The 22,526-nt window shown below is 41.1% G+C and overlaps 1 protein-coding gene across 1 annotated transcript in view; it reads right to left on the reverse strand.

Moving 5' to 3' along the window:
• Positions 1–9,982: 9,982 nt before the first annotated feature.
• LOC139536289 (alpha-1-syntrophin-like) overlaps positions 9,983–22,526 on the reverse strand; it is a 65,439-nt gene continuing 52,895 nt past the window's right edge. Inside the window, exons 4-8 of the mRNA XM_071336697.1 lie at positions 18,750–18,939; positions 16,537–16,667; positions 14,658–14,854; positions 13,250–13,437; positions 9,983–12,908 (exon numbers count right to left, since the gene is read on the reverse strand). Coding sequence (XP_071192798.1) covers positions 12,816–12,908; positions 13,250–13,437; positions 14,658–14,854; positions 16,537–16,667; positions 18,750–18,939 — 799 coding nt within the window. The 3' untranslated portion in view covers positions 9,983–12,815. The remainder of the gene's footprint in view (positions 12,909–13,249; positions 13,438–14,657; positions 14,855–16,536; positions 16,668–18,749; positions 18,940–22,526) is intronic.

Genomic DNA, 22,526 nt, shown 5'->3' on the forward strand with positions numbered 1-22,526 from the left:
TTAATCATGGAAAGGCGACTGGAAACATGACCGAATACAAACAGTGCAGCTATTCCCTCCGCAAGGCAATCAAACAAGCAAAGTATCAGTATAGAGATAAAGTGGAGTCGCAATTCAACAGCTCAAACAAGAGACGTATGTGGCAGGGTCTACAGTCAATCACGGATTACAAAAAGAAAACCAGCCCCGTCGCGCACATCGACGTATTGCTCCCAGACAAATTAAACAACTTCTTTGCTCGCTTTGAGGACAATACAGTGCCACTGACACGGCCCGCTACCAAAGCCTGTGGGGTGTCCTTCTCCGTGGCCAACATGAGTAAAACGTTTAAACGTATTAACCCTCGCAAGGCTGCCAGCCCAGACGGCATCCATAGTCACGTCCTCAGAGCATGCGCAAACCAGCTGGCTGGTGTGTTTACGGACATATTCAATCAATCCCTATCCCAGTCTGCTGTCCACACATACTTCAAGATGGCCACCATTGTTCCTGTTCCCAAGAAAGCTAAGGTAACTGAACGAAATGACTATCGCCCCGTTGCACTCACTTCTGTGATCATGAAGTGCATTGAGAGACTAGTCAAGGATCATATCACCTCCACCCACATCGACGGGGCAGTAGTGGAGAAGGTGTAAAGATTTAAGTTCCTCGGCGTACACATCACGGATAAACTGAAGTGGTCCACCACACAGACAGCCTGGTGAAGAAAGTGCAAGAGCGCCTCTTCAACCTCAGGAGGCTGACATTTTTGTGGGCTTGACACCTAAAACACTCACAAACTTTTACAGATACACAATCGAGAGCATCCTGTCGGGCTGTATCACCACCTGGTACGGCAACTGCACCGCCCTCAACCGCAAGGCTCTCCAGAGGGCAGTGCGGTCTGCACAACGCATCCCCGGGGGCAAGCTACCTGCCCTCCAGGACACCTACAGCACCTACAGCTTCTACCTCAAGGCCATCAGACTGTTAAATAGCCATCACTAACAGAGAGGCTGCTGTAAACATACAAACTCAAATGTCTGGCCTCTTTAATAAATGGACTTAATAAAGGTATCACTAGTCACTTTAAATAACGCAACTTTATATAATGTTTACATATCCTACATTTCTCATTTCATATGTACGTATATACTGTATTCTATACCATTTACTGCATCTTGCCTATGCCGCACGACCATCACTCATACATATATTTATATGTACATATTCTTATTCATCCCTTTACATTTATGTGTATAAGGTAGTTGTTGTGAATTTGTTAGATTACTTGTAAGATATTACTGCATTGTCGGAAATAGAAGCCAAAGCATTTCGCTACACTCACATTAACATCTGCTCACCATGTGTATGTTACCAATCAAATTAGATTTGATATAGTGTTGATATGAACAGCGGTTCGCATCCCTGATTGGCCGCACGTCTCTTAGGAAAAAGATTGCAGTTACAGTGCAGTGCAGTGTAACTTGTACTGCAGTTATTGTGGCAAGTACTGCGTCCAAAAAAACAGTACATTGCAATTACTACACTTTTGGGGGCGGGACCTTCATTACATATGTAGCTTGTCAATCATACTCATATGATTTCAAGGCCACGTTAATAAAGATATTGACTCAGAGACAGACCAAGCCCCGCTCAGGTAATACTTCCCATCCAAGCATTATCGTCGTACTGTTGTCTATATTGCCACTGGTGTTGTCAGTTGTAATCTTGTTCCCATTCTTTTGAACTCCACTCTTAGATCTGCTATTGTTAGCTGAAAAGAAAAGCCCACTGTGGGCTGCTCACCCAGTGCTTTTAGTTCAAATGTGAATTCCATAAACTTGAATACCCCCTCGGTTTTCAAATCACATAGAAGGCTTGGGCTGTTGCTCGATAGCAACCAAAACCCATGTAAGTCAGTTTATAACATCCCATCATTGGTTACTCTGAGAGTTCCTATTGACATTGGCTGCGGCCTCAGGCCCTATGATGCTAACGGTGGGAAAGTAATTCACATTTCTACTCCTTCTATTACTAATAGGGATAGACCAAATGGTGCAGTTCTATGCAATCTTATAGCCATACCAACTACATCAATATCGACCATCAGGCAGGGCCTGCAACCATCTATTGAACATAGCTTGTTTGAGTTGGAGAATCCATATTAGAGGTCGACCGATTAATCGGAATGGCCGATTAATTAGGGCCGATTTCAAGTTTTCATAACAATCGGTAATCTGTATTTTTGGACACCGATTGTGGAAGATTTAATTTTTTTTTAACCTTTATTTAACTTGGCAAGTCAGTTAAGAACACATTCTTATTTTCAATGACGGCCTAGGAACAATGGGTTAACTGCCTTGTTCAGGGGCAGAACAACCGATTTTTACCTTGTCAGCTCGGGGATTTGATCTTGCAACCTTCCGGTTACTAGTCCAACGCTCTAACCACCTGCCTTACATTGCACTCCACGAGGAGCCAGCGTGGCAGGCTAACTACCTGTTACGCGAGGGCGAGGGAAGCCAAGGTAAGTTGCTAGCTAGCATTAAACTTATCTTATAAAAAACAATCAATCTTAACATAATCACTAGTTAACTACACATGGTTGATGATATTACTAGTTTATCTAGCGTGTCCTGCGTTGCATATAATCGATGTGGTGCCTGTTAATTTCTCATCGAATCACAGCCTACTTCGCCAAACGGGTGATGATTTAACAAGCGCATTTGCGAAGAAAGCACTGCCTTTGCACCAATGTGTACTTAACCATAAACATCAATGCCTTTCTTTAAAATCAATGCACAAGTATATATTTTAAAACCAGCATATTTAGTTAATATTGCCTGCTGACATTCATTTATTTTAACTAGGGAAATTGTGTCACTTCTCTTGCATTCCGTGCAAGCAGTCAGGGTATATGCAGCAGTTTGGGCCGCCTGGCTCGTTGCGAACTGTGTGAAGACCATTTATTCCTAACAAAGACAGTAATTAATTTGCCAGAATTGTACATAATTATGACATAACATTGAAGGTTGTACAATGTAACAGCAATATTTAGACTTAGGGATGCCACCCGTTAGATAAAATACGGAACGGTTCCGTATTTCACTGAAAGAATAAACGTTTAGTTTTTGAAATGATAGTTTCCGGATTCGACCATATTAATGGCTCGTATTTCTGTGTGTTATTATGTTATAATTAAGTCTATGATTTGATATTTGATACAGCAGTCTGACTGAGCGATGGTAGGCAACAGCAGGCTCGTACGCATTAATTCAAACAGCACTTTCATGCGTTTTGCCAGCAGCACTTCGCAATGCTTTGAGCTGTTTATGACTTCAAGCCTATCAACTCCCGAGATTAGGCTGGTGTAACCGATGTGAAATGGCTAGCTAGTTAGCGGGGTGCACGCTAATAGCGGTTCAATGGGTGGCATCACTCGCTCTGAGACTTGGAGTAGTTGTTCCCCTTGCTCTGCAAGGGCCGCGGCTTTTGTGGAGCGATGGGTAACGATGCTTCAAGGGTGGCTGTTGTCGATGTGTTCCTTGTTCGAGTCCAGGTAGGGGCGAGGAGAGGGAAGGAAGCTATACTGTTATACTGGCAATACTAAAGTGCCTATAAGAACATCCAATAGTCAAAGGTATATGAAATACAAATGGTATAGAGAAAAATAGTCCTATAATTTCTATAATAACTACAACCTAAAACTTCTTACCTGGGAATATTGAAGACTCATGTTAAATTAAAAGGAACTACCAGCTTTCATATGTTCTCATGTTCTGAGCAAGGAACTGAACCGTTAGCTTTTTTACATGGCACATATTGCACTTTTACTTTCTTTATCAACACTTTGTTTTTGCATTATTTAAACCAAATTGAACATGTTTCATTATTTATTTGAGGCTAAATTTATTTTATTGATGTATTATATTAAATTAAAATAAAAGCATTCAGTATTGTTGTAATTGTCATTATTACAAATAAATAAATAAATAAAATAGTCCGATTAATCAGTATCGGCTTTTTTTGGTCCTCCAATAATCGGTATCGCTATCAGTGTTGAAAAATCATAATCGGTCGACCTCTAGTCCATATGACTTTAAAAAATCATAATCGGTCGACCTCTACTCCATATGACTTTAAAAAATCATAATCGGTCGACCTCTACTCCATATGACTTTAAAAAATCATAAAGGACTTGGGTTGAGCTTGCTTCCTTAACTGGATTACATCAAGATCTGGGCTATGCTGATGAATCCGGACATTCTGGAATTGACTGAAATGTGGATCTCTGGGGACATTCTGTACTCTGATATTAATATTGAGTGTTATAATGTGTTCAGAGATGACAGACAGGGTAGAGGGGGTGGAGTGGCCATTCTTATACAAAAAACAATTATCTGTCTCTTTACTGAAATCTATTTCCCTTGCCCAAAAATTTGAGCCACCCATCTTTAAGCCTTTTGTCTCTGATTGATATTATTTTAAAGAATACGCCAGAGAAACATGTTTCAACTTGTGTCTTTGCCCAAGACATTAGTGACCATTGCATTTACATTTTACATTTAAGTCATTTAGCAGACGCTCTTATCCAGAGCGACTTACAAATTGGTGCATTCACCTAATGACATCCAGTGGAACAGCCACTTTACAATAGTGCATCTAAATCTTTTAAGGGGGGGGGGGGGGGGGCAGAAGGATTGCTTTATCCTAGGTATTCCTTGAAGAGGTGGGGTTTCAGGTGTCTCCGGAAGGTGGTGATTGACTCCGCTGTCCTGGCGTCGTGAGGGAGTTTGTTCCACCATTGGGGTGCCAGAGCAGCGAACAGTTTTGACTGGGCTGAGCGGGAACTGTACTTCCTCAGTGGTAGGGAGGCGAGCAGGCCAGAGGTGGATGAACGCAGAGCCCTTGTTTGGGTGTAGGGCCTGATCAGAGCCTGAAGGTACTGAGGTGCCGTTCCCCTCACAGCTCCGTAGGCAAGCACCATGGTCTTGTAGCGGATGCGAGCTTCAACTGGAAGCCAGTGGAGAGAGCGGAGGAGCGGGGTGACGTGAGAGAACTTGGGAAGGTTGAACACCAGACGGGCTGCGGCGTTCTGGATGAGTTGTAGGGGTTTGATGGCACAGGCAGGGAGCCCAGCCAACAGCGAGTTGCAGTAATCCAGACGGGAGATGACAAGTGCCTGGATTAGGACCTGCGCCGCTTCCTGTGTGAGGCAGGGTCGTACTCTGCGGATGTTGTAGAGCATGAACCTACAGGAACGGGCCACCGCCTTGAGCATTGCCAAGTTGTTTTGTGTTAGAGATGTGAGAGTACACAAACCTAAGCTTCGTGTCATCACCAAGAGGAACTTTAAAAACTTTAGTTTTTTTAGTGACCTTGATTTTATTTCAGCTATCCCTGAACCTGATTTAACAGAGCTTTTTTGCAGATGTCTTCAATACTATTGTGAATAATCATGCTTCCTTCAAAAAATTAAGGGTTAAAGGTAGAATGAATGCCTGGTACACTGGAAATATCAGAAGTCATTCATAAAAGACATGATGCTTGGGTCAAGGCCAGGAACACAGGGTTAGGCATGGACTAGCAAACTTTTAAGCAACTGAGGAATCATTGTGTAAGACAAATCAGAAAGGCTAAATCTGATTATTATTTAACCGCTCTTTCGGATTGTAATGGGAACCTAGCTAAATTCTGGAAAACTGTCAAATCCCTGAAGGGTTCTACTTCCTCCTCTCTGCCACATCAAATTAATTCAGACACATTACGAATAAAAAGTGCCATCATTGATGTATTGAATCACCATTTGATTTCAGCGGGTATCTCTCTGAAATAACTTCTCAGCCTATTCACAATGATACTGGGCTGGATGCTGATAGGAGAAACTTGATGAATGATCAGAGAAATTATATTCAAAGCTTTTCTTTTAGTCTTGGATGCTTTGCTAAGCAATAGACAACAAGAAATCTACAGGAATCCTGGTCTGCTTAAGTGTGCTGCGCCCATCATGCTTGGCTAATTAACCCACATTTTTTATTTAACATTGTTATCAGGAAATATTCCAAAAGTCTGGAAATCAGCTCTTGTGCTGCCACTCCAAAAGGACGGGGATAGTAGTGATCTTAATCATTAGTATTTTGAATGCAAATCAATCAGCGTTTAGTCCTGGGCATAGTACAGTACTATTACAGTGGCCACTTTAGTTGTTAATGATCTTGTCAAAGGTTTAGACACTACAATGCTTCTGCTTTGTTTGTGGACCTGTCAAAAGCTTTTGATACTGTTGATCATGCTATTTTATTGAACAAGTTGTCCTCGATAGGCCTGAGCTCTGACTCCTACTTAATGATTATCTTAGTGACAGAACTCAGGCCATCGTGATTGATGGGGTGAAGTGTACATTTCTTGAAGTACATAAAGGTGTACCAGAGGGGTTGATTTTGGGACCTGTTCTCTTCACTATTTACATAAACACCATTGGTCAATCTGTTAAGAATTGTAAACTTGATCTATATGCGGATGATAGTATTAATCATGCTATTGCCTCGACTGTTGATCTGGCTGTGTCAAAACTACAGTCAGATTTTATTTCAATGCAGGAATCCCTTGCTGATTTTAAAACACGTTGTTTTTAAACTCTCGTAAAAAGGTTTCAGATGAACTATATGTTCACTCATTAGATGGTTCTCCAATCGAACGTGTTCCCTGCTGTCATGTCTACTAGCGCTCCCCTGCTCAACGTCGCCGGTCTACTAACCACCGGTCCTGGCAATCATCATTACCTTGATTACTCTCCCTTTATGTAGCCCTCAGTTATCAGGAGGTATTGGTTTTGTTCACGTTCAGTACGCATCTCCTGTTTTGGTTATCTGCCTTTTCTTATCATTAATGGGATCGGTGTCCCTAAACCGGAACGGTTGTTGCTAACGTGCGCTAATGTGACTAGAATGACGTTGTAAGTAACATCAAACTTTCCAGGACATAGACATGTCTTATATGGGCAGAAAACTTAATCAAACTGATCTGTCCAATTTACAGTAGCTATTACAGTGTGAAAATACCTTGCAACTGTTCGAGGAGACTGCACAACAACACAACGCTTTTATCACAGCAACTGGTTTATTACCTTCAGAGGTGAATGTATCAATAAAAACTCAGCAAAAAAAGAAACGTCCTCTCACTGTCAACTGCGTTTATTTTCAGCAAACTTAACATGTGTAAATATTTGTATGACCATAACAAGATTCAACAACTGAGACATAAACTGAACAAGTTCCACAGACATGTGACTAACAGAAATGGAATAATGTGTCCCTGAACAAAGGGGGGGGGGGGGGGGGGGGGTCAAAATCAAAAGTAACAGTCAGTATCTGGTGTGGCCACCAGCTGCATTAAGTACTGCAGTGCATCTCCTCCTCATGGACTGCACCATATTTGCCAGTGCTGTGCTGTGAGATGTTACTCCACTCTTCCACCAAGTGAGATGTTACTCCACTCTTCCACCAAGGCACCTGCAAGTTCCCGGACATTTCTGGGGGGAATGGAGCTAGCCCTCACCCTCCGATCCAACAGGTCCCAGACGTGCTCAATGGGATTGAGATCCGGACTCTTCGCTGGCCATGGCAGAACACTGACATTCCTGTCTTACACGAAATCACGCACAGAACGAGCAGTATAACTGGTGGCATTGTCATGCTGGAGGGTCATGTCAGGTTGAGCCTGCAGGAGGGTACCACATGAGGGAGGAGGATGTCTTCCCTGTAACACAGAGCATTGAGATTGCCTGCAATGATAACAAGCTCAGTCCGATGATGCTGTGACACACCGCCCCAGTCCATGATGGATGCTCCACCTCGATCCCGTTCCAGAGTACAGGCCTCTGTGTAACGCTCATTCATTCGATGATAAACGTGAATCCGACCATCACCCCTGGTGAGACAAAACCGCGACTCGTCAGTGAAGAGCCCTTTTTGCCAGTCCTGTCTGGTCCAGCGACGGTGGGTTTGTACCCATAGGCGACATTGTTGCCTGTGATGTCTGGTGAAGATCTGCCTTACAACAGGCCTACAAACCCTCAATTCAGCATCTCTCAGCCTATTGAGGCTGAGAGATGCTGGTGTAACTCGGGTAGTTGTTGTTGCCATCATGTACCTGTCCCGCAGGTGTGATGTTCGGATGTACCGATCCTGTGCAGGTGTTGTTACATGTGGTCTGCCACTGCGAGGACGATCAGCTGTCCATCCTGTCTCCCTGTAGCTCTGTCTTAGGCGTCTCACAGTACGGATATTGCAATTTATTGCCCTGGCCACATCTGCAGTCCTCATGCCTTCTTGCAGTATGCCTAAAGCACATTCACGCAGATGAGCAGGGACCCTGGGCATCTTTCCTTTGATGTTTTTCAGAGTCAGTAGAAAGGCCTCTTTAGTGTCCTAAGTTTCATAACTGACCTTAATTGCCTACCGTCTGTAAGCTGTTAGTGTCTTAAACCGTTCCACAAGTGAATGTTCATTAATTGTTAATGGTTCATTGAACAAGCATGGGAAACAGTGTTTAAACCCTTTACAATGAAGATCTGTGAAGTTATTTGGATTTTTACAAATTATCTTTGAAAGACAGGGTCCTGAAAAAGGGACGTTTGTTTTTTGCTGTTTACTTACATTCAAAAATATTGCTCTGATATGTCATCCTGAGGTTCCCAGAGATAAAAGGTAGCATAGTTTTGTTTGATAAAATCCATTTTTATATTCAAATGTAGGAACTTGGTTCTACAGTTTGAAACCCTGCTGTCTCGTTGTCCTGTTGGAAGGTGAACCTTCATCCCAGTCTGAGGTTCAAAGTGCTCTGGAGCAGGTTTTCGTCAAGGATCTCTCTGTACTTTGCTCCGTTCATCTTTCCCCTCGATCCTGACTAGTCTCCCAGTCCCTGCCGCTGAAAAACATCCCCACAGCATGATGCTGCCACCACCATGCTTCACCATAGGGATGGTGCCAGGATTCCTCCAGACGTGACAGTTGGCATTCAGGCCAAAGTGTTCAATCTTGGTTTCATCAGACTAGAGAATCTTGTTTCTCATGGTCTGAGAGTCCTTTATGTGCCTTTTGCTGAGGAGTGGCTTCCTGTCTGGCCACTCTACCGTAAAGGCCTGTTTGGTGAAGGTTCTCCCATCTCCACAGAGGAACTCTGGAGCTCTGCCAGAGTGACCATCGGTTTCTTGGTCACCTCCTTTACCAAGGCCCTTCTCCCTCAGTTGCTCAGTTTGGCCAGGCGACCAGCTCTAGGAAGAGTCTTAGTGGTTCCAAACTTCTTCCATTTAAGAATGATGGAGGCCACTGTGTTCTTGGGGACCTTGAATCCTGTCTCGGAGCTCTACGGACAATTCCTTTGACCTTATGGCTTGATTTTTGCTCTGACATGCACTGTCAACTGTGAGACCTTATATAGACTGTGTTTGCCCTTCCAAATCATGACCCATCAATTTAATTTACCACAGGCAGGCCCCAATAAAGTTGTAGAAACATCTCAAGGATGATCAATGGAAACAGGATGCACCTGAAGTCAATTTCCAGTCTCATATCAAAGGGTCTGAATACTTCTGTTAATAAGGTATTTCATTTTTTTGTGTTTTTTGCAGAAATGTTAGAACCGCTTTTCACGTTGTCATTATGGGGTATTGTGTATAGATTGATGAGGAAATTGTTTTATTTAATGCATTTTTGAATAAGGCTGTAACGTAACAAGATGTGGATAAAGTGAAGGGGTCTGAAAATGTTCCAAATGCACTGTGTGTGTGTGTGTGTGTGTGTGTGTGTGTGTGTGTGTGTGTGTGTGTGTGTGTGTGTGTGTGTGTGTGTGTGTGTGTGTGTGTTTGTGTGTGTGTGTGTATATTTAGGTTTTATTAAACAGTGCGCATTTGAAGAGACCTAGTTCACAATTTGTCTTCCCTGTTAAAATAAAGGTTAAATAAAATAATAAAATCTAAGGATCTACTAATAAAGAACAGTAAAAGTTAACAAAGTTTATTACACTTTTATATACAAACAACCCTGCAAGGCACACCTTTTGTTTAAATAAGAATATACATGTGTATTCTTGAAAGCAAAAAAGTTTTAGTTTTGAAATATATTAATATAAGTTTGTTTAGGATTGTAGAGAGAAGGCCACGAATTGTGGAAATCCCATTGACACAAAAGAAATGGGGGCAATTGAACACATTGTCATGTAAAATATAGATGCCATTTTTGTTCATTTTCAGTTGGTTTGCGATGATTTCTGTAAATGCACACAATAACAAAAAGACTAAAGCTGTATGAAAACCACACCATTACTCCACAACAAGCTGATATCTCTCAAATGCATCTGTGATTTTGGCTGTAGTCGTTAAGACAAATTCACCTAGCTTTGTAAGGACGGTTTCAATATATCAGCTCAGTACCTGCTGCATATATTCTAAGAACTCATTGCTGTTTCAATATGAAACACTATCAATGTATTAATTGATAATGTTATACCCAGACCTAAATATATACATACAGTTCCTTCAGAAAGTATTCACACCCCTTGAATTTTTCCACATGTTGTTGTGTTACAGCCTGAATTTAAAATGGATTAAATTGAGATTTTGTGTCACTGATCTACCCACAACACCCCATAATGTCAAAGTGGAATTGTTTTTAGAAATGTTCACAAATTTGTTGAAAATGAAAAGTTGAAATGTCTTGAGTCAATAAGTATTCAACCCCTTTGTTATGACAAGCCTAAATAAGTTCAGGAGGACAAATGTGCTTAACAGTCACATAATAAGTTGCATGGACTCACTCTGTGTGCAATAATAGTGTTTAACATGATTTTTGAATGACGGCCTCATCTCTGTACCCCACACATACAATTAATTATCTGTAAGGTCCCTCAGTTGAGCAGCGCATTTCAAAAACAGATTCAACCACAAAGACCAGAGGTTTTCCAATGCCTCGCAAAGAAGGGCACCTATTGGTAGATGGGTAAAAGTAAAAAAGCTGAAATTTTACATCCCTTTGAGCATGGTGAAGTTATTAATTACACTTTGGATGGTGTGCCAATACACCCAGTCAGTACAAAGATACAGGCTTCCTTCCTTACTCAGTTTCCGGAGAAGAAGGAAACCGCTCAGGGATTTCACCATGAGGACAATGGTGACTTTAAAACAGTTACAGAGTTTAATGGCTGTGGTAGGAGAAACTGAGGATGGATCAACAACAGTGTAGTTACTCCACAATACTAACCTAAATGACAGAGTGAAAAGAAGTAAGCCTGTACAGAATAAATATATTCCAAAACATGCATCCTGTTCGCAATAAGGCACTAAAGTAACACGGCAAAACACTTGGAAAAGAAATTAATGTTATGTTCTATATACAAAGCGTTAAGTTTGGGGCAAATACAACACAACACCTCACTGAGTACCACTTTTTATATAATCTTCAAGCATGGTGGTGGCTGAATCATATTATGGGTATGCTTGTCCTCTGCAATGGAGCTACTAAGCACAGGCAAAATCCTAAAGGAAATCCTGGTTCAGTCTGCTTTCCAACAGACACTGGGAGACAAATTCATCTTTCAGCAGGACAATAACCTAAAAGGCCAAATATAAACTGGAGTTGCTTACCAAGACAACATGGAATGATCCTGAGTGGCCTGGTTAAAGTTACGTTAAGACTTGAAAATGGCTGGCTGTGTAGCAATGATCAACAACCAACTTGACAGAGCTTGTAGAATTAAAACAATTATAATGTGCAAATATTGTACAATCCAGGTGTGCAAAGCTGTTAGACTTACCCAGAAAGACTCACAGCTATAATCACTGCCAAAGGTGATTCTAACATATAGTGTGACCCATGGGTGTGAATACTCATGTAAATGAGATAATTCTGCATTTCAATACATTTGCAAACATTTCTAAAAACATGTTTTCACTTTGTCATTATGTGTAGATGGGTGAGAAAAAAAAATCTATTTAGTCCATTTTTAATGTAGGCTGTAACACAACACAATGTGGAACAAGTTTTAAAAAATATTCTACTTTCTGAGGGCACAGCAGGTTTCTAGGTCCAAACACCTACAGCTATCAGGCGCTGGTAATACCAATGTTACAACTATTCCATCCAGCTTCCATCAAAATCATCTACAGGGTCAACTTCGTGTCTGAAGTTATAGTGTCAAAATATGTATATATTGTATCGATACAAAGGCATAGTACTCTTATGCATAAGGTCATTCAAGTTAGTTGGAGAGTGGGGTTTTTGTTAAGTGAAATTACTAAACAGTGGCAATAATACGTTTCTAAACACTTGGATTTAGGGGTTAACTTTAAATCAGCTTTATGACATTTAGTTTATCTTCATGTTGATATTGGCTATGGGAAACATTTATACATCTACTAAAGAAATGCAGGGAGATTCAAAAGGCTTTTTGCTGCACTCAAAATGTCTCTGAATCAGCACTTGGAAAACATCCTTAATAGCAGAAATAAAATAATGTTTCTCAAAATGGCGACCAAAACATAAAAATAACGTAAATTTAGGATGATAAAACACTAACCTCTCTGAATAATTCAATCAGTAAACAGTGCAGGTAACATTTGAAAATTCTCTAACAAATTTCGAAGCCGTCATGATTTTTGTAATATCAATGCTGTCTGTTGTAACCGCTTGGTGGCGGTTTGAAACAGAGCGGTGACATCATGTCCTCTGTAGTGACATCACATCCTCCTAACGTTAGAGTCATGGCTTCGTGTAAATACGCTTCGGTGGTTTGGTGGTTTTTCAGGGTTGGCAGAGGGGTTGCAGGTCAATCTGTTATCATGCTAACAGGCCTAGCCGCTTGACCTTAGCAGAGAGGAAGGAGTGGATGATGAACACCATGGTCTTGGGGCAGGAGTGGAGGTCCAGTTGCTGCAAGGGAGGAAGAGGAAAGGAGGAAGAGAGAGGGAGAGAGGAAGGGGGAGGCAGAGGGAAGAGAGAGAGAAGTTCATCATCACCTTTGACGTTGTTATAGTTGAGTATGTTAGCATAGCAAACAATGACTACTCTGTTAAAACAGAGAGAAAGAGAGAGTGAGAAAGAGAGAGAGTAGAAGCAAGAGAGAGAGAGAGAGAGAGAGAGAGAGAGAGAGAGAGAGAGAGAGAGAGAGAGAGAGAGAGTAGAAGCAAGAGAAAGAAAGAGAGAGAGAGAGAGACAAACCAACCAATCAGCCAACACCAAGCAAAACACTCAAAGTCAACAATCCAACTCACAATCTCCGCCTCTGGCCCCCCAAAGTCGAGGAAGATCATGTGTACACCGTCATCGGAGGACATGCGCAGACGCTCGAAGGGTTGCTGGAGGAGCACCGTCTTTCTGATGCCCATCTCCTCAGTGAACAGGCTAAAGCCCTCGTCGATGTGCACTCCCAGGTTGCACTCCTTCCCGTTCCAGCTGCAGGCTGCCAGGGACCACAGATATAGGCATTAGGAAGGTTGGTCACTAAGGGCAGGTTTTTCCAGACAGAGACTAGGCCTAGCGCTCGACCAAAAAGCATTCTCAATGGAGATTCTGTTGCTTTTTAGTCCAGGATCAGGAGTACGTTTAATCTGTGTCCAGGAAACTGTCCCTAAAGGTTCTGATTATAGGTTGCCCTGTGTTTCTGCACCACTCCATTTACAACACTGAATACTAAAGGTACAGTAGTTGATTGACTGATCTGTTCTATCACAGTGAATATATGAATGCAGTCAGTTGGATTTAATTGATTTTGTAGGTTCAGGCAGTTTAGATGTGGCTGCTTCCCATGAATGCAATGAGTGACTTTTTATTGTTATTATGTTGCAACACACCACAACGCCAGCAGAGGGCAGTACTACCCTATATAAAACAGCCAGACCTGCATACTTGCTGTAGGTCTTTGATAGACCATCTGCTGCTGTCTTGCAGCCATTCATGATGATTTATTGCAGTTGGAGCAGTAAAATGTAACTTTTTCAAAAGATAAATATTTTTATTTGATTTAACTAGGCAAGTCAGTTAAGAACAAATTCTTATTTACAATGACGGCCTACCGGGGAACAGTGGGTTAACTGCCTTGTTCAAGGGCAGAACGACAGATTTTTATCTTGTCAGCTCAGGGATTCGATCCAGCAACCGTTTGGTTACTGGCCCAACACTCTAACCACTAGGCTACCTGCCGCCCCAAAAAGTACCTGTGCTGCAGCAACGATTCATCGCTAAAGTGACACACTCTTGTAGGTGACACCATGCACTAACTTGATTATCAATCAACATTCACAATGTTTTTGAAAGTACAGGTTGACTTTGAATGCCCTGTATGTAGTATTTTGTAGCTGTTTGTTTTGATTATTTGACATTAGAGATGGGTTCAATTCCTTTTCAGGAAGGGAATTAACATTCATTGAATTAATGGAAAAGTCCACGTAGACCTAACGCAAGTCCTCCAGTCTCAGACCCCTCATCACGCGAGCATGGTTCTGTATTGAAACCCTGTCAGAGACCTGAAGACTTGTGTTAGCTTCCCGAGCTCATGCATTAGCTCAGTGGGCTAACTTGGCAGAGGCTCCTCATTCCCGACCTGGAACCTTGTCTGAGATCTAAAGACTCGCGTTAACTCCCCCAGTGGGCTAACTTAATCTGCTACTCCTGTATCTATACCTGTGGTGACTTCCTGGATGAGCTCGGCAGCGTTGTGGCAGCCGTCCACCAGCATGTGGGTCCAGGCCGAAAGCTCCTTGGCCGAGTCCACCCGGAACAAGTGGGTCTCCACGCCCTGCTTGGTGCCGGTGCGCAGCCCAAAGGAGAGCTCCGAGTCCAGGAGGGGAGAGCTTTTCCCCGGTCCTGAGTGGACCAGTCTGGAGGAGAAGGAATAGAGGGGAAAGGTGGTAAGAGGTTGGAAGAGAGAAGAGTGTTCAAAGCTGTCATCAAGGCAAAGAGTGGCTACTTTGAAGAATCTCAAATATAAAATATATTTTGTTTTAACACTTTATTGGTTAAAACATGATTCCATATGTTATTTCATAGTTTAATGTCTTCACTATTATTCTACAATGTAGAAAATAGTACAAATAAAGAAAAACTCTGGAATGAGTAGGTGTGTCCAATCTTTTGTCTGGTACTGTCAATTTCCTGAGCGTTCTTATATCTCCTAGATAGAGGACCAACACTGCAAAACCTTGTTCCTTATTATTTATTTTTTGACTGTAATTTTTGCCATTTATTCATGTTATTCAATGCGTTTCTCTGGGCTAGTAAGTAAAGGCCAAATTCAATATTTTATACCTCAAGGGGTCCTAAAATTCTAAATCAAATAGCTAAATGATCCATAGTATGACCATCTTAAAACAATTCCATATGTCAGCTTAGAACCCCACCTCCCCAAAGGCTTAGACTTAAAGTTATAAAACCTTAAAGGGTTAAACCTTTCTACGTGTCTTTTCGTTAATATTTGTATGATGTATCTGCAAGTTCTGACTGCATTATTTGCACTGGCAAATCAAATATAGCCACCATAGCCATTTCCATTGCTCACCCCTTTAAGAGAGCAGTAAAGCAGTGTTCACATTGGAAGTTTGAAGTGACTCAAATCTGATTCGAATCTGTTCTTTTTCCTGTAGTCTGAACAGCCACAACACACATGGAATCTGATATTTGAAGCCACATTTCAAACCATCTTCGTAGGTGGTTTGAAGTTAGAAACAAATCTGATTCCTGGCCATGCGACTTGTGTCTGAACAGTCAAATCTGATTTATTTGCCCTCAAGTGGTTTTTAGACTGATATTTGACATACAGTATCTTGTTGCTTGCTAGCTACTCTGCTGACAGTTTTACAGGAACATGACTAGCTTGTTAATTGTTAACAAACAAATGAGTGAATGTACTAGAAAGCTGAACAGCTACCTAGCTAGCTAGTTGCCTGCCTTGGCTAGCCAAAAATGACTTGTTTTGAAAGTTGGATCATCTTATCCTTTGAGGCTTTAAAAGTGTTCTTATACTATAATTTTGAACATTCAAAACAACTGGGAGACATCCATGACAGGCGTTGTTGTCACCTTAGCATGCTACATAACTTCTGAGTGATAAGAAGCAAGAGCACTACCACCAATCAGCCTACACCCCTGTGCACGCACACCCGTTGTTACTATGACAACTAGCAGAGCCATGTTAGCAAATGACTGCTGTCTGAACAGACAAATCCGATTTGGTCACTTGTCTCCTGCTGTTTGGACAGTCAGTATTCCAAAACGGATTTTGAAAAACAAAACTGATTTGAGCATTAAGGCCTGCAGTGTGAACAAGGCTTAAGAGCTTTAAGAAAAGGCTGCTTTTGGGGGCCTGGTGTGAGGTTGTATAGGCTAAAAAGCATTTAGCAGCCTAGAAATAGACAATATTAGATATACTGCTCCTTTTCATGGACTAAACTCAGCCATCAATGGAGACGGTTTTGTGAAAATGGCTATTTGACTAGCTGCTTTTGAAAGATATTCAACCGCCTGGTCTAAGTGCAGTGCATCAGTTTTATTGTGTCGATCCTACCTAGTTGTGATAAGCGGGTGGCTCTTGGCTGGGCTGTTGATGCCGTCTTTACTGTCAGGTAGGGTGGGGTACAGCAGCAGGTCTCTCTCAGTCAGCAGAGCCAGCACCGGTCTCTCTGGACCCTGGGTCGCCTTGAGGGAGAGGAGGACAAACAGACACACACACGCGCACACACACACACACAAACATACACGCACACACACAAACATACACACATACACAGAGAGACAGGCCCACACCCAAACACTTTTCATGACTCATATCACAACATATTTACACATCCCTATGAATGTAATGCACACACTGTCACATATTTAAATACCTCCTTGACAAAAGGTTAACATCAAATATTAACATCAAATATTGATTTCAATTCCATACTGAAGTACAAGCGGGGAAAATGTGTAACATAATTTCTCCTGAAGCATACCAATGAGTGTCTTGTTAGTGAATATTTGATCAGTAGATTCACATTTGGCTCTTTTCATTCCAAATAATGTCTATTTGTCAGAATTCACAGTGGGCAAGGACAATTAAAAACATTAACAGAAATATTTTCTTGGAAAATTCTATGTCTTGTAGGTCTATAATGATCCTGTTCCGTCCATCAAAGGGTTTTAGACATTGTTGTCTTTGTTGTTGGGTTTTCAACAATATGCGTTGTACAGTTGAAGTTGGAAGTTTACATACACTTAGGTTGGAGTCATTAAAACTAGTTTTTTATCCACTCCACAAATTTCTTGTTAACAAAGTATAGTTTTGGCAAGTTGGTTAGGACATATACTTTGTGCATGACACAAATAATTTTTCCAACAATTGTTTACAGACAGATTATTTCACGTATAATGCACTGTATCACAATTCCAGTGGGTCAGAAGTTTACATACACTAAGTTGACTGTGCCTTTAAACAGCTTGGAAAATTCCCCAAAATGATGTCATGGCTTTAGAAGCTTCTTATAGGCTAATTGACATCATTTGAGTCAATTGGAGGTGTACCTGTGGATGTATTTCAGGGCCTACCTTCAAAATCAGTGCCTCTGCTTGACATCATGGGAAAATCAAAAGAAATCAGCCAAGACCTCAGAAAGAAAATTGTAGACCTCCACAAGTCTGGTTCATCCTTGGGAGCAATATCCAAATGCCTGAAGATACCACGCTCATCTGTACAAACAATAGTATGCAAGTATAAACACCATGGGACCACGCAGCCGTCATACCGCTCAGGAAGGAGACGCGTTCTGTCTCCTAGAGATGAACGTACTTTGGTGCCCGAAATGTGCAAATCAATACCAGAACAACAACAAAGGACCTTGTGAAGATGCTGGAGGAAACAGGTACAAAAGTATCTATATCCCAAGTCCTATATCGACATAACCTGAAAGGCCGCTCAGCAAGGAAGAAGCCACTGCTCCAAAACCACCATAAAAAAGCCAGACTACGGTTTGCAATTGCACATGGGGACAAAGATTGTACTTTTTGGAGAAATGTCCTCTGGTCTGATGAAACAAAAATAGAACTGTTTGGCCATAATGACCATCGTTATGTTTGGAGGAAAACAGGGGACGCTTGCAAGCCGAAGAACACCATCCCAACCGTGATGCACGGGGGTGCAGCATCAAGTTGTGGGGGTGCTTTGCTGCAGGAGGGACTGGTGCACTTCACAAAATAGATGGCATCATGAGGGAGGAAAATGATGTGGATATATTGAAGCAACATTTCAAGACATCAGTCAGGAAGTTAAAGCTTGGTCGCAAATGGGTCTTCCAAATGGACAATGGCCCCAAGCATACTTCCAAAGTTGTGGCAAAATGGCTAAAGGACAACAAAGTCAAGGTATTGGAGTGGCCATCACAAAGCCCTGACCTCAATCCCATAGAATATTTGTGGGCAGAACTGAAAAAAGAGACACATTAGCTGACTAGCCAATAGAGAGGCCTGTCTTAGTTCGGTTTTTACCATTTGTCAAAACTAACAAGTAAAGAAATAATTGCGCCAAGACCTGGGATCAAATACTATTTCAAATAATTTCAAATACTTTATCAGTGCTTGATTGAGCTTGTCTGTTGCGAAAAGTCCCGAAAGTACAAAGACTCGCCCACCTGGGAGTCCAGGAAGTCTAAAACAAATGCTCAAAGTTATTATTTGAACCCAGGGCAGGCTGCCATAAAAAAGCCTAACACAAACTCACATTTGACCTTTGACTCTTTGTACCTGTTCAGTGATCCATCCCATGTGTTTGACCTCCAGGCCCGCCTGCATGGCCCTCAGCTCATCCCTGACTCGGGGCACCAGGGCCGAAACCCCGGCTTGGATGGCGTTATACCAGGACTGGGCCATGGCAGGGTCCTTGGCCCTCAGGAACACCGAGCTCTTTCTGCTGGACGAGATCACCTCAAAGTACCTGTGTGGAGGGGAGAAAGGGAGCGGGAAAGGGGGAGAGAGGGGACAGAAAGAGAGAGGGGGGTGAAGTGAGAGACATGGAGATAAGAGGTAAGGAGAGAAAGGGGAGAGACGAACACAAGAAAACAGTGTTAGCTGTGGTCAGCTCCCTGGAGAATGCACTAAAATCCATTTTGATGACCCTTGAAGTTGTGGAGGGTCAATTAGCTTGCCTCCTGTGACAAATAAATGTACATACTATTAAGATTCTCCTCTCCTTTACCTCTGGACAAAGCTGGTTTTAGCAGTAACCCAGTTGGTTATGGCATGGACTTTGACAATGGAAGTGCAGCCTATCCAGCTGCAACGCTTCTGTTGTTATTGTGGATGTATGTAAAAAAAAATAAAAAAAAAATCCATGTAGGCTATATGCCCATCATGGAACGAGAGATGAGATAATCCAGTGACTCTCATATTTAGAAACATTTAAGTTATTTTCCTGTAACAATTTTTCTTCTCTGTTTCATTTGATTAAAAAACGACCCTAACTCTACTATAATGAAGGCTGGTTCAACAGCAACGTGTTGGGTGTCTTTTTTATCCTGGCCGTGCATTAGCCAAGTAGCCCGTCCATAGAAGGTTTCTAAATGATCTACTCGTGAAGCTTTTGCGTCACGCTTTTGCATTATTCACAATTCACATAGGCCTACCTGCAGTGTATTACTTCATTATTCACAATTCACATAGGTCTACCTGCAGTGTATTACTTCATTATTCATATAGGCCTACCTGCAGTGTATTACTTCATTATTCACAATTCACATAGGCCTACCTGCAGTGTATTACTTCATTATTCACAATTCACATAGGCCTACCTGCAGTGTATTACTTCATTATTCACAATTTACATAGGCCTACCTGCAGTGTATTACTTCATTATTCACATAGGCTTACCTGCAGTGTATTACTTCATTATTCACAATTCACATAGGCCTACCTGCAGTGTATTACTTCATTATTCACAATTCACATAGGCCTACCTGCAGTGTATTACTTCATTATTCACAATTCACATAGGCCTACCTGCAGTGTATTACTTCATTATTCACAATTCACATAGGCCTACCTGCAGTGTATTACTTCATTATTCACAATTCACATAGGCCTACCTGCAGTGTATTACTTCATTATTCATATAGGCCTACCTACAGTGTATTACTTCATTATTCACAATTCATATAGGCCTACCTACAGTGTATTACTTCATTATTCACAATTCATATAGGCCTACCTGCAGTGTATTACTTCATTATTCATATAGGCCTACCTACAGTGTATTACTTCATTATTTATATAGGCCTACCTACAGTGTATTACTTCATTATTCACAATTCATATAGGCCTACCTGCAGTGTATTACTTCATTATTCAAAATTCATATAGGCCTACCTGCAGTGTATTACTTCATTATTCACAATTCATATAGGCCTACCTGCAGTGTATTACTTCATTATTCAAAATTCATATAGGCCTACCTACAGTGTATTACTTCATTATTCACAATTCATATAGGCCTACCTGCAGTGTATTACTTCATTATTCAAAATTCATATAGGCCTACCTACAGTGTATTACTTCATTATTCACAATTCATATAGGTCTACCTGCAGTGTATTACTTCATTATTCACAATTCACATAGGCCTACCTGCAGTGTATTACTTCATTATTCATATAGGCCTACCTACAGTGTATTACTTCATTATTCACAATTCATATAGGCCTACCTACAGTGTATTACTTCATTATTCACAATTCATATAGGCCTACCTGCAGTGTATTACTTCATTATTCACAATTCATATAGGTCTACCTGCAGTGTATTACTTCATTATTCACAATTCATATAGGCCTACCTGCAGTGTATTACTTCATTATTCACAATTCATATAGGCCTACCTGCAGTGTATTACTTCATTATTCACAATTCATATAGGCCTACCTGCAGTGTATTACTTCATTATTCATATAGGCCTACCTACAGTGTATTACTTATATAGGCCTACCTACAGTGTATTACTTCATTATTCACAATTCATATAGGCCTACCTACAGTGTATTACTTCATTATTCACAATTCATATAGGCCTACCTGCAGTGCATTACTTCATTATTCACAATTCATATAGGCCTACCTGCAGTGTATTACTTCATTATTCACAATTCATATAGGCCTACCTGCAGTGTATTACTTCATTATTCACAATTCATATAGGCCTACCTGCAGTGTATTACTTCATTATTCACAATTCATATAGGCCTACCTGCAGTGTATTACTTCATTATTCACAATTCACATAGGCCTACCTGCAGTGTATTACTTCATTATTCACAATTCATATAGGTCTACCTGCAGTGTATTACTTCATTATTCACAATTCACATAGGCCTACCTGCAGTGTATTACTTCATTATTCACAATTCACATAAGCCTACCTGCAGTATATTACTTCATTATTCATATAGGCCTACCTACAGTGTATTACTTCATTATTCACAATTCATATAGGCCTACCTACAGTGTATTACTTCATTATTCACAATTCATATAGGCCTACCTGCAGTGTATTACTTCATTATTCACAATTCATATAGGCCTACCTGCAGTGTATTACTTCATTATTCACAATTCATATAGGCCTACCTGCAGTGTATTACTTCATTATTCACAATTCATATAGGCCTACCTGCAGTGTATTACTTCATTATTCACAATTCACATAGGCCTACCTGCAGTGTATTACTTCATTATTCACAATTCACATAGGCCTACCTGCAGTGTATTACTTCATTATTCATATAGGCCTACCTACAGTGTATTACCTCATTATTCACAATTCATATAGGCCTACCTACAGTGTATTACTTCATTATTCACAATTCATATAGGCCTACCTACAGTGTATTACTTCATTATTCACAATTCATACAGGCCTACCTGCAGTGTATTACTTCATTATTCACAATTCATATAGGCCTACCTGCAGTGCATTGCTACGGTTGGCTTCTATCCCTCTCCATTTCCAAAAGAGCGCCAAAGACACACTCCTCCAAACATAGGCTTTTCAAAATGTTCAGTCCTATAACGCCATATCAACGGTAGGCCTAGGCTATATATAGCTTGTTGAGAACATGTCTCACACATATGATACAATTTACAGGAGCTTAGTATTTTTCATTTGAGGAGAACTGCGATGCGTAAAGACCTATACTTACATAAGGCAATTACAGAAAACTCTGGATTTAAAAACAAATGTTGCTATTACTTATTACTCTTACCTATGCTATTTAATAAACTGTTGTATGAATCCACAATGGACTGCCGTATGAATCCACAATGGACTAGGACGAGGATATTCCGTGCTCCCAGACAAAATGGAATTGATGACAACGCAAAGACTGTCAATTATAGGGCTGGGAATTGCCAGGGACCTCGCAATATGATACTATCACAATACTTTGGTGCCGATACGATATGTATTAAATTGCCATTTTAATAATTTAGGAGACGTTCTTATCCAGAGCGACTTACAGAAGCAATAAGGGTTAA

This window comes from Salvelinus alpinus, chromosome 12 (genome assembly GCF_045679555.1).
Source record: "Salvelinus alpinus chromosome 12, SLU_Salpinus.1, whole genome shotgun sequence".
NCBI classification, from domain to species: Eukaryota; Metazoa; Chordata; class Actinopteri; order Salmoniformes; family Salmonidae; genus Salvelinus; species Salvelinus alpinus.